Consider the following 12,641-nt stretch of genomic DNA (forward strand, 5'->3'; position numbering starts at 1 on the left):
ACTAGCCTGTTTTCCAACACGTGTTCTGAAACGCAATTGGTAGCCTGCTTCACACCTGCCGTAATTATCTGTGCCAGTGTAACGCTAATAAATGGAAAAAGTCAGTGCCTGTAAGAGTGAGTTGCGTAATACACTATCGTATGGTAGCCGTAAATAAAACATTTTCAAATGCTAACAGCGATCTCTGAGGCACAGTGACATCGGAAAGCGCGTTAAAATCATAGATACAAATGTTCCGGGATAACTTGCGTAATACACTATCGTATGGTAGCCTTCTGTAAAACATTTTCAAATGCTAACAGCGATCTCTGAGGCACAGTGACATCGGAAAGCGCGTTAAAATCATAGATACAAATGTATCGTCCGGGATAAACTCAAGAACCAGTTAGCAAACTTCTGGAGTTCGGAAATCTTAGAGTTCGTTCCAGTCATGACGACACCGCCCTGCAGCTCGCCTCTCAAACGACTGTCTTCCTAGGGCAAAGCAGCCTGGTCTGGTTACGGATAAATAAGATTCGTGTACAAACTACCACGTACTGAAAACAATACTGCGCAGGCATTCAGCCTCGTTTGTAACCTACTCGTTTTCCACTCTCCCGGAAACCTCGTTTAGTGATGAACAACGGCAAGAATTTGCCGAGGGAATTTCTTGGAGTAGTGTCCCATCTGTTTGCTTTGCGAACGAACCGGCTAGGGAAGAATTGCCGCTGTCGGGCGAGGCTGGCCTACGTCCCTCAGATTCCCCCACTTCTGTTCCACTGGGCCTTGGAAGAAATCCGAGCTTTGTCAAGATGGATGGAAGATTTGGGTGATCTTGGGTCCAAGCTGAATCAGTTCTGTTTTCCATCAGCTGACTTTCTGCGTCTCGCGTGTCAGAGGAATCTGATTGATGGCCGCGTTGATAGACCGACCGAAACAACTCTTCCGAATGGTCGGCCAAAAGCTGTCCAACATATTTGATGTTTATTGACTCCCAGGGAAAGGTAGCTTTGTCTTCACTTGCTTTCGAATCCGCAATGGTGCACCAGTTTGTGAAGACTTCCTCGCCACAAGAGTCCCTCGCTGGGACCACAACGAACAATATTGGATGCCCTTTAGCCAAACGTCTCAGCTCGGACAGTTCTATCAAATCCTTGGAAAAACGAATAGGGTTTACGCGAAACATAGCCAAGGTGTGTGATTAGAACTCAAAAAAGCGTTGAACAAGCGAAAACAGTCATTTTTAAGTTTTGCCTACATTACGGTTCGGATTGATCAGTATCAGTATCCCTTAAATCGAAAAAACTGTCGATGAAATTTGATTTTTACTACACAACTTTGTTGCAATTTCCCCTTCACTGTGACAGCTAATGCTCGGTCCTATCGTTTTCCAGTCAGCAACCAAATAGAACTTTTGGTTAGGACACATTATCTGTTGTTGCGTAAGGAATTACACGGTTTCTTACTCAGTTTGAAGAAAAATGTTGGGCTATAATATCGGTCACGTCCTACAACCCTCTGAAGTGGGCTTGCCTCAACAGGGAAATTTGCCGATTCTCCCGTGAAAACCGAATCGATTTGCAAATGAGTGTACTTCTCGAAAACAGTCCAATTTGGGATCATAAGGTTGACGGAAACTCGGGGACGGCGCCTACCTGATGAGCCCCAAGAAGGGCGAAACCGGTCGTGGGCTGTCGAAGAGTTTTCAGCAGCATTGTGAGTAGTTTCCTTTATGAAAAGAAGACCTAGACACTACTTTTTGTGCGGCTTTCGGAATTCGGAAAGGTAATGGTTAATAGTAACAGTCGAGGTATGAAGTTTAATATATGGAAGACGTTTATTCCGGTTAAAGTCAATAGCGAATTTAATAGAGATTTCATCCTATCAGTGAAGCCCGTCCGTGCTGAAAAGCCGAGAAGCATAGTACACATGTTTCATCCTCGTCGTGAAACACCAGCATTGCGCACCTCACGAAAATCAGAGTTTCGAACCCGCAAACTTCCGGCCACTCGTCACTTACTTAACCGTTTGGCACTGTGATTGGCTCTCGCTCAATATAACCCGTCTACTTGCATTGTCCTCTGCAGATAATCCTCTATTCACCCACATCATTCCTCAGCCCACTGATGATAAGTATCGTATCGTCCCACTCCTCCGTCCTCCGGGTGTATGGAGAAACGCCGGTTCGTTCGTTGACCTTAGTACTGGAACCACGTGTTTCCACACTGATTGAATTTGGATCAAATGTTCGTAAAACGAAACAAATATTCTGGCAAAACGTTGACAGCAGTTTGTGTGTGCACATTCCAGTTACACCAAGCTCGGTGAGAAAACCGCATAGATTCTATCCGGACACGAACTAATCACATGCTAACTGACCCACATAATTAGCAATCGGCGTCAATTAATGAGGTGTAATCATATGAACTGCGAAAACCGGGTCGAAATAAACATGTACATGTTGTTGAAGGTAACACTAATGAAACTGAGGAATTCGCAACCCTGCGGACCGCTCGCAAGCGTTTACACTCGTTTGATATGACTTCCACTAAGTAACCGAAAGAATATGAAAAAACTAGCAGGCAACGAATCAGCCGGCCGGAATAACCTTACCGCCTGTTCTACATCCACTCTCATCTCACCTTCGGTAAATTACACACACTGAAAACGGTTTTTACCGAGAACGTTGTGATCAACTCTGCCGAGTGCATTCTGAAACTGCATACGAAGTTATAAACGAAGTTGAACGGGACATGCTTTTTAATTTCACACCCATCACTCTGAAGGCTATTCCCTACCTAACATATACTCGGTGCACTATTTGCCTTCTCAACCATGTTCAAGCCGATGGTAGCGTGAAAAGACCTGGAATTTTCCAGATGCGTTTTCGTTCCGTACTGCTGAAAAGCTGAGAAGCACTGCATAGCTGTTTCATCCTTATTGGGGAATCATCAGCAATGCGTATCTCAAAAAACACCAAGGAATTTCGAACTCACGACACCCCCCAGGGGGGTTGAACACTGATTCATTTGACCACGAGCGGCTGATCAGTATCGGGATTAACTCACAATTAGACGGGCGAAAGCAACACTCATCCTCCAGTCGTGGACACTTCATCACGTGGTCATCTATTGATTGGCTACTCGAGTGATGATATCTCATATGGAAGTAGAGTTATTCTTCCCCTGAGCTAATTGTAGACTGATGGCCACTAACGACGCCGCAATATCTTATTGTGGGGTCAATAACTTTGCTTCCAACGCTGGATGTATTGCTCCACTGCTTTGTTCGTTGACCTCTGTCTCACGATTTACTGTAGTAAACTAAAGCCTTTAGAAAAACTTCAACATTCAGCGGAATTTCAAGTATCTCCTCTGTTAAATTTCTGGTTAGTATGCTTCAAGTAAAACTCTAGAACTCCATTTTGTGAGAGCATCTTCATCAGAGCCTACTGTCATTTGACAAATAAACACCCATGTTCTCAGAACGGCGTCGTTGTCAACGCTTCCGGTGGTGACGCTTAAGTCTAACAGACTGCACTAGAACCTGCATCAACATCATCATCATCATCATCGACAGCATGACATGAGTGTTCAGCACCGATGCTCCACTGCCGTATTTATTTGTGTATGTGCAATTCATGGTTGTACGTGGGTTGGGATACTGCCAGGGCGCTCACACCTAGATAGAAGGACGATTAGGGTCCTCAACCAAAGCCTTTGACTCAAACGCCTAACCGCAAGGTAGCGGTGTTTGGTGGGAAATGCAAATGCATTACCTTTTCTACGGAACAAGTCGCCACATGTTCCAACCCCAACCTAGAGGACCAGGAGACTGTGTTCGTCAGACCTCTAACCATTGACCAACCTGGTATGAGAGACTCTGTGAGTGTCGCGGGACACTCTCCAGTATAGCTCAATGGATCGCTGAGGTGCGCAAACCGTCACACCACGGTAAGGTCCAGTCNGATAAACAATTTCTAGCCATTATTAGTCGCGTACTACTCCAGTAGATGAAAGACAGTCTGATTCTATAGGTTACTTAAGTGCGGGAGACTGATAGTAGTTTCCAAGGATATGAAAGTTGACTCGCGTGGAAGCGGAAAACTTTTTACTCAGTAAGGACGGCTGCAACAGATAAAAATAAGACAGATATGAAAAGTTCACCGATAAATACCAAAAGTTCGCACTCCAGAGCGTACACATTTGCAAACTGCCTCGGATCTTTCTTATGAGATTTTGGCCCGGCATTTTGATAACAAAGTTGTCCTTCTCGAATGGGTTAATCCAGTTTTCCTATTCGTTTATATCATTTTGAAAGATTTGGAGATCCAATGTTCAAATTTTTCAGTCTTCCAGAGTCTAATGTTCTGTTGGACTTGCCTTGTTTTGGTACTGAACGACAGTAAGACAAAAGTGATTAGTAATCGATCGGTGTAACCCCACCATGGTTCATTCCCATGCCACTGTTTTGACTGCTTTTGTGCTGCGACCTTGATTCGTCACAAAAGATTCGTCACAAAACATGAGCAGTGACCCTGTGTAAAAGGCTCACCTATTTTTGACTTGGGATCTTATCCGACTTACGATCTACCCTAAGCTGTATTGTGACGACTGAAGGGTGTAACAAGGGACAGCGAGGTAGACATTCAAGTAAGTCGGGTCATGCTTACACACTGGTCGTGCAATCGATCGACTTGGTTAATCGTCACCTCGTACTTTGTCCTAGCCTAGAACAGTCAATTTTTGAAGCGCACTAGAAATCAAAAGCTACGATTTCGATAAAAGCCTGGAAATCTTGTCAGCACCTCTAATAAATGGCCCATTAGACTGGAAACTGGTGGCTCCAACGTCCATTGCCCAGCTTTTTCCCTACCTACCTTACAGTGAAAATCAGCTTCGGATTTCAGTAGCAGTTCACCAATTTTTCAAGTTTCTATTCATCATGGGAGGACAAAGCAAAAACAACGTGAGTAGTGCAGAAATTCCTGACAATTTTGTCGATGAGGAGCTTGGTCCACTGAAGGCAGATGGAAATGCTTGGCGATATGTGTGCGAATATGATAATGCCAAAAGACAGCTACACCGATAAGCACGAAAAACGAAAATATTCAAGTAGGAAATAAAGCTGTTATTCTGTGGAGGCTTGTCAGCAGGCGAGTGACGCAAATAAATAGTTCATTTTGGACAATCTTTTGCCATTCAATTCTTGCAACTATGTGACGAAGCCGAAAATAGGTACGGTTTCCGGAACTCTACACGGAAGATTACACAAGTCTTATCGGATACATTTCAAAAGTCAAAACTTGACTGCGTTTTACATCCAGTTAGCTTCGAATTATTTGGTTTCGCATCATGAAGTGTGCCAAGTTCCTCTCTGCCTACTAGTAAAGTTTGAATGTTGCCGAAAACAAGCGCGTGTTAACGGAGCGTCAGTAAATCTGGAAGGCGCTCCCAAGCGTTAGTTCTAACAAATCTACACAGAATATTCCCAAACTGCTATCCCTCAAGGAAAGCATTTCCCTCATGACGAAGTCGTTTTGTTGACCAACACGAACTCAGCGATTACAGGCTATTAGACACGACAGAAAAAATCTCATGTACAGAGTTTTTGAAATGCGAACATTTTCGGGCGTCCTCTTAAACTTTTCCAGACGTTCTTATGGACATTTAGGAATATTGAACAAGTACCACAACAGGGTTCCATAACTTCCGTACTAACCATCCATCCGATTCGGAGACAGAGCACTTGACCTGATACTACTCGCACGCTTCATTAGTAGTATACTCTGTTACAACCTGTCAGTTTCGGATTGGTCAGAATTGGTTCATAGAATAAAGTTTAAATTGGCAGTTAAACCATCACCATTCGTTTGCGGACGTCAGAACTAATGTGCAGCACAGTGAATGAAAGGCATGTTTAAAGATTGCAAAGCGCAACACCAAGTGAAGGAACAACCCTCCTCACCCATGAAGTAAGAAGCTTGGACTCCATAGCATAGATATAGATTGGTAGCACTCCGTTGGAAGCTTGTTCAAACACATTGCACAATTCGTTGACGGAGTTGGTCAGTTGCGAAGCGGAGACAATGATACGTAAATCATCCACGAGCAGAGGATCCTGCGGTAGTGTCAAGTCCAAATAAGCTGTTCTCAGGTCGCAGTCTCTAAAAAAAGTCATTGAAAGTTGTGTATTCGAAATTCACACGATCTTTATATTGTATAGTGAATCGGTGAATATGAGGGGAACACAATGAACCCTATTTTTGTCACTAAAGTTCTTGTCTTCGGTAAGTTTAGGCTTTGATGCTCTTATCAAGGCTTGGGCAACCTGACAGTAACTTGCTCCTCACGCTTCCTCCTAGGTATGTGACAGTCATGAAACTAAAGGGTGCCCGTATCTGGATGAGTATTCATTTGTTCCTTAAGACTTGAAACAAAATGCAAGTATGGAGTTCCACCTAGCCACAGCACAAACAAATGGTTGTTCAAGTAACCTACCTTACTGAAATGATTCGTAGAAAACAATGCGCGTGGTGTGTATTTGCGTCGTTCAAGTTGGCTGTAACTTTGATGCAGGCTAGCCAAACGGTACTGAACAATTAGACGACAGTCAAATGGTTAAAGCTCTAATCGTTGTCGAGATTGTCGCCCTAGTTACCAAGAAAACTTACGCAAAAGTTTCGCGCTCAAGAATTGTGTTTCTGCCAAGGAAGTCTAGGTGACTTTCTCACTGATGAATAGCATCCAACAATACACGCATCGATTAACTCAAATCTCAGGTAGCCAATTACAACCCCAGGGTTGCGTTTGAATTAGTTTCTACAAAAGAATCAACTGTATCTCAACTGAAACACTTTTTTATTTCACTCTTATGCCAAATGGTTTCCGCCAGCAAGCTATTCAAGATATCAGATTTCCTCGACAGGCCACTTTAGTTTTCGACCTTCTTGAGCCACTTCGGGCAAAACCTAGTCGCCGAGATTCTATCGATCTCATTTACCAAATGAACGCAAAATTTACGTACGTGCGCAACGTTTTATGCAAAATTTGTTTTCGTGCAACAATTTGGTCCTATTTTCCAAAGGCTACGCGATTATATCAAACCGGTAGACCGGTGCACAAGCGAACATGGTAGGAGATCCTGGTCCTAAAGGATATTGGAATTCATCCTGCAGAATACCCGAGTGAATTTCATCAAAGCATGATAAAAAGTCTCGGTTCGGACCCGACAGAGAGTAACTAGCTCACTTTACCTCGACTATCCTCTGCGTGAGGATGAGGGAGTTTCTTGAAAGTCGTGAGTCGTGGCTTCTCGTAAAGGACGGTCACTGGCAAAGCTTTGACAGATGTTGATCCAATTCTGGACGAGACCATGATCAACCTGCAGACCCGGGAGTACAACATCGGACTTGAAAGGGTAAAATTACTTTTTTTCAGACGATCTTCTCGAAGACACTTCTGCTTTTAGCCCCATTTTCGTTAAAGCGGCGATCTAATTGTCGGTACAAAGAATATGTGCCGCAGTATACACCCTATGTATAGGGAGGCTTTGCGGATATCATCTGAACGGACTGTGGATTCCTCCCTGGTTCGAGTGTTCAGAAGGACATTCCAGAAGTACTCCGTTTACCGTAAATTGCACCCAGAGCTGGATACGGACTACAAAATGTTCTGATCTTCAATCGGAAGGTGAGCGCATACAGGTTTTGGACTAATCCGTACCAAGAATGGCTGGGTCATTCACAAATCCGAGATCCGAGATCGGTGCATACATGATCCAACCAACCCCGGAGATGACTGGCTGAAGCACTTCCAGAAACTTGGAGAATGAATTCCATTCGTCACACATACAGATCCGTGTCTTTGTGGCCACATAATGGGACGGTCATAACCAGTGAAGCCTAAGGTTGACGGAAACTAGCGGACTACATCTACCGGATGATCCCCAAGAAGGGCGAAATCGGTCGTGGGCTATCGAAGCGTGTTCAACAACCTTGTGAGTAGTTTCCTTTATCAGAATAAATTAGCTTTGTTACCCATTGATGCCATTACACTTCTCACTACTCTCCGGTTCGAAAAGGATCTGAAAGCGGTCGAGAGGTGACAAACTTCACGGTCCGTATTTCTGATGTCCTCCAAAAACAACCGCAGTATTAAGGATAGGCAAGCACAAACTTTGACTGGGTAAAAACGCGCTTGGTCTGGTTCAGTTAGCGAGTATCTATCGCTGGAAAATTGGCTCGTTAGAGGGATCAAAATGAGTGTATCTATTTACTTTGACGAGTTTATGCTACAGCAGTTGACGCCGACAGATTCGTGACCTTGTTTGTAAAAAGATGAACTAGAACAGGTGCTCCGACGAGACGAAAACCCTGCGCTACCCCAGACCGAACAAAACAAACTATGAAGGGAGTACGGAGAACGGGTCCGCACGCGACATAGAACCCTGCATAAGCTTACCTACATCCGGGGGCTTTGGGAGATTCGCGGTTGCGCTAAAAGTCCGTAGTTTCTGTTGCACGCAAAGGTAAGAGGTGTAACGCAGAGTAAAGACCTATGCTGATGGTGTGCGCGATGGAAAGGTTATTAGAAAAATCAGGTCCACCGAGAAAGTCCTCCGTTTGTAAGTGTGATACTTTTACGGTAAAATCAAGAAATGTCTCACTTCTAAGAGTTTATCTCACAAGGACAGCAACCTATGCTGTACGGCACTGTACGGCCAATTCACTTTCGTTGGGAATCGCTGGCAATGAGAAGTTCACGAAGCTCTAAGACGCGTAGTCCATCTCATTGTCCCTAAGGTGAGAGTTTTCAGAAGGAGCCATCATCCAAAAAGTAAGAAGTTTTCCCTAATCAGAAGATGGTATGAATTTTGACGATTATAAGGGGAGATTTTGAACTTCTAAGCTAGAGTTTAACCCGCAGTTGAACTCGATCTATGCAAAAAAGCAGGGTAGCTCTTCATTACTAACTCACCTCAGTAGTGTTCATTTCACAAACCTCACGAAGTTGAACTCGCAGTCTCCGCGATTAGAATTTTGCCAGTGGCATGTTTCATTGGTTGAACTTCGCAGAATCAGCTGTATACGTGAACTTTCACCATAGGTTTATCACGAAAGACAAAAAAATTCTGCGCCATTACCCTATGTTATTTTTATACTGGTCGCCATCTCATTCTCTTAGTGATTCGCGTGGTTCTTGTCGGACCACGCTGTTCGACTTTTGGATATTCGGTCGCCAAGCCATCTTGGTATTGTTGGATAACTTTGTAATATGGTCCAGCCATCCCAGTGGCTTGGTTTATTTACCAGATGGCTAGTAGAAGCACCTATACAAGATCGTTGTGACGACATAGCCCTGCAAACAAGAGCACCCCTTGAATGTTTTACGGCTTGCGTTGGAAGAGATTGGCACCTAGCCAGGTAATTGAGGCTAATCGGTTCATGCGCTTCCAAAGCTCGCACTTATATGTGATTGTGTCTGTAGATGGAAGCGTTCGTTCGTGAATTCAACAAACCGATCACCTTTTTCGAACAAAAACATGCTCTCCGTTTATATGGAAACTGGTCTACTGGAAGTTCAGCATAGGTATTCTAGATATCAGAAACGATAACTACCTCGAACCGTCTGAAGGAGGTTGCAGAGCACACCCTTGCTATGTTGTTCGCAATTCACTACAGGCGACAATGATGGGCACTGTCAAACCTTCGAATCGTACTGACACATCCGGAAGCCTTATTCCCTCGCACGACACTGGGACAAGTGAACTCGATCAATCCAGTCAAAGGTTACACCGCACTGACCGGAAGTATTTTCTGAGACGGCAGTGTCCAGTGCTTGAACTAGACGGGCGTCGTTGTCTGGTGAGGTCAACAGCCGACTATAACAGGATTTACAGACAAATAAAGTTACCATCTGCGTGATTGGTTGGCAAGCATATGGCTTTAATTTACACACACACCCGATAGGCTCCCGTGGGGATGGAAGAACTCATGTGGCTAAGCTTTTGAGCATCCCACCCCATCAGTCTGAACAAGCCATGGTGGCCTTTCAAGCCGATGACTTGGTGGAGATGGAGGGCGATGTTAGCGCGACAACTGGTAACCACCACCACCCACAGGGTCACATGGCCGACCCCATCTAAACCCACTTGACGAGCCTTGGTAGAGACACATAGCCTAATATAGTTGGGCTTTCCAACGTTCGACCGCTTTCTTCTCAACCTCTTGAACAACTAACTCTGATTTCTGAGGACTGATCAATTACAGAATACCTATACAGAAGACACGGAAACGACTTAAAATGGTTCTACGATTTACCAAAAATCTACGGGACGCAGAAGGATGTTTTCAAGGTTAGTTGACCAATAATTTCTAAAACTGGCCCAATATTCATGGCTTGTGAATTCCCTCGAATTCCCTCGACCAGACATTCCGACTTTCCTGCGTCACTCTCCTATACTACTCAAGAGCGGGCGAAGACCGCTGTGGTTCATTTTTCATGGCGGAACCTTGGTAGCGTGACTTTCCGTCAATGCTGTGGCTATTCAGCTGGACACAATGAGCAAGAACGTTTTTCAATCGGTGCATTAGAGTTGGTTCATCGCCAAAAAAACACCATCGATCAAAGTCCAGGGCGAATCACCCCATGACTTTCCGTATTGACAATTTCGAAGATAACACGCAAGGTAATCGGTCACATAATCACATGCCTCATACGATCGACCAACGCTTGCAAATATCGTTTGCTGCCTAACTGTAGGTGTGAGCTGCTCTGCTAAGAAATAGGTCATACAATGATTTGTTTGCCTTTGATCAACTATCCGAACTAAACTGTGATTTGTGTAACTACCGATCACAACAGTTCTCTGGATTTAGGAAATCGCGCAATACCTCACTCAGCATATTACAGGTGTAAACAATTCCTTCGTTCAGACTCACTTTTCAAGATCTGCCCTTCCGCTGTCATTCAGGTCGTTCTTTTGTGGATCTACAAGATTCCACGTCAATTCAACTGACAGCTTCTTACTCGCTTGTTTCATCACCGCACTTGCGTGTTTCGACCCACCATGAATGCTGATCAAACACCAGTATGTCTGTGTATCGATCGCTACAGGCAACACCTGTTTCTGTAAAAGTTCGTTTACTACCAAGGCTTTTGAGTAATTATTCTGTCCAAGAATCACAAAGGCTACTGGTTTCTCTGCGATTTGTGAACAAAGGCGTTCGGTTTCCGGATTCATTTGGAATGGCACGCCTAAATACTCGTCAAAAAAGATTTACAAACACATAGGAACATACCTGCTGCGCGCAGAAAGTGACCGTTAAATTCGTCTTGCTCTATCAGGCGGAATGCTCGCCTCAAGTCTCGAAGGTTTTTTCTAATGATTGCGCAACATCGTTTAAATCGACGTATGTCCTTGGTAAGCATGCAACCCGGTCGGAACAAATTCGACTAAGATGGGGTCCGATTCTTCCTCCGTTTGAAGTAGACTCGCCAGGGAAATTGTGATAGGCCAGGAGTCCTGAAAAAAATTCATTCAAAGACCTAGTGTAAAAGCTGATTTAAGTGGGCTTTCGAAGTGATAATGGAGGACCAACCTAAATCGCTGGTCTCAGTTCCGCCTGCATGTGTTACAGTCAGGCCATCATAGATTTCATTTGAAAAGATATTCAAGATATAGGACTATTTTCTGTGAAGGATTCTGTGTAAGGGTTTTTAGCGACTCTGCAATGAATCCTCGGTTTCAACGACATGAAAAACCATCTGTATAGTCGGAGAATTTCAGTTCACTAGTCGTTGATGCTCGTCCGAATGCCTTTAGAAGCCCGTGACAGGATCCCGAAAAGTTCAGTCAAAAGGTCGCTTCGTCCTTATTGTATATCCTTATTGTATTGGATCGGACAGGTGATAGTTTGGTTATGGCTTCAGGCTCTAATCTTTTCAAATAGGTGGGTGCCGATCAATTTGCGAAGGTGAGGAATTCCGCTTAAGTTGTGAAGACGATTCAAAATCCGCGGATGGTCTATTCACTCTAGTGGAGGCTGGAAGTTCTACCCATCAGGCCGAAATCAATCGAATTTGGGTAACTTTTTAAATCACTTCCCGGCAAGATACAAACACAACCACGAAAGGTGTGCTTTGTCAGTTTTCATGATGGGGATCCAAACTAAATGCGAATTTTAGCCAGAGAACTTTGTTCGTCCGCTGAACTTCCCCGGCCATGTACTTTTCTGAACTTATCAACGAAATGACATCACAATGGATGCAGATAAGCGCTCAGTTGCATATTCGAAAACGATTAACAGTAGAACCTATCAAATGTCAGTTACACCCCCAACCGTAATATTCTTCAATTGAATATGCTGTTCAAATAATGCTCCCTTCAAGTTCCAAGGGGAACGATATTCAAGATGTCAAAGTCTTTTTTGAACCAACACTAATTTTGAGGTTATTGCAAATACAGAGCAGTCTGCGGCGGGTTTTCCTCCTCTCGGAGCTCATCAGGTGTGCCTAGTCTCCACATGTTCACCATCAATTTTCGTTCGCACTTGTACAACAAATCTGTCGTTTGCATCCTACCAGTGTTACCAGGGCGATCTCAGCGGAATCTCTCGTTTGTTGTACTTTTCAAATGAACGTGTCGCGTAGAGGTCATTT

The 12,641-nt window shown here is 44.1% G+C and overlaps 1 protein-coding gene across 1 annotated transcript in view; it reads right to left on the bottom strand.

The window, feature by feature from the left end:
- T265_05863 (hypothetical protein) overlaps positions 1 to 1,694 on the bottom strand; it is a gene marked incomplete at both ends in the record, with an annotated part of 19,078 nt that extends 17,384 nt beyond the window's left edge. The window contains 2 exons of the mRNA XM_009170984.1: positions 582 to 1,132; positions 1,635 to 1,694. Coding sequence (XP_009169248.1) covers positions 582 to 1,132; positions 1,635 to 1,694 — 611 coding nt within the window. The remainder of the gene's footprint in view (positions 1 to 581; positions 1,133 to 1,634) is intronic.
- Between the last annotated feature and the right edge of the window lie 10,947 nt (positions 1,695 to 12,641).

The sequence above is a fragment of the Opisthorchis viverrini genome (assembly GCF_000715545.1).
Source record: "Opisthorchis viverrini unplaced genomic scaffold opera_v5_117, whole genome shotgun sequence".
Lineage (NCBI taxonomy): Eukaryota > Metazoa > Platyhelminthes > Trematoda > Opisthorchiida > Opisthorchiidae > Opisthorchis > Opisthorchis viverrini.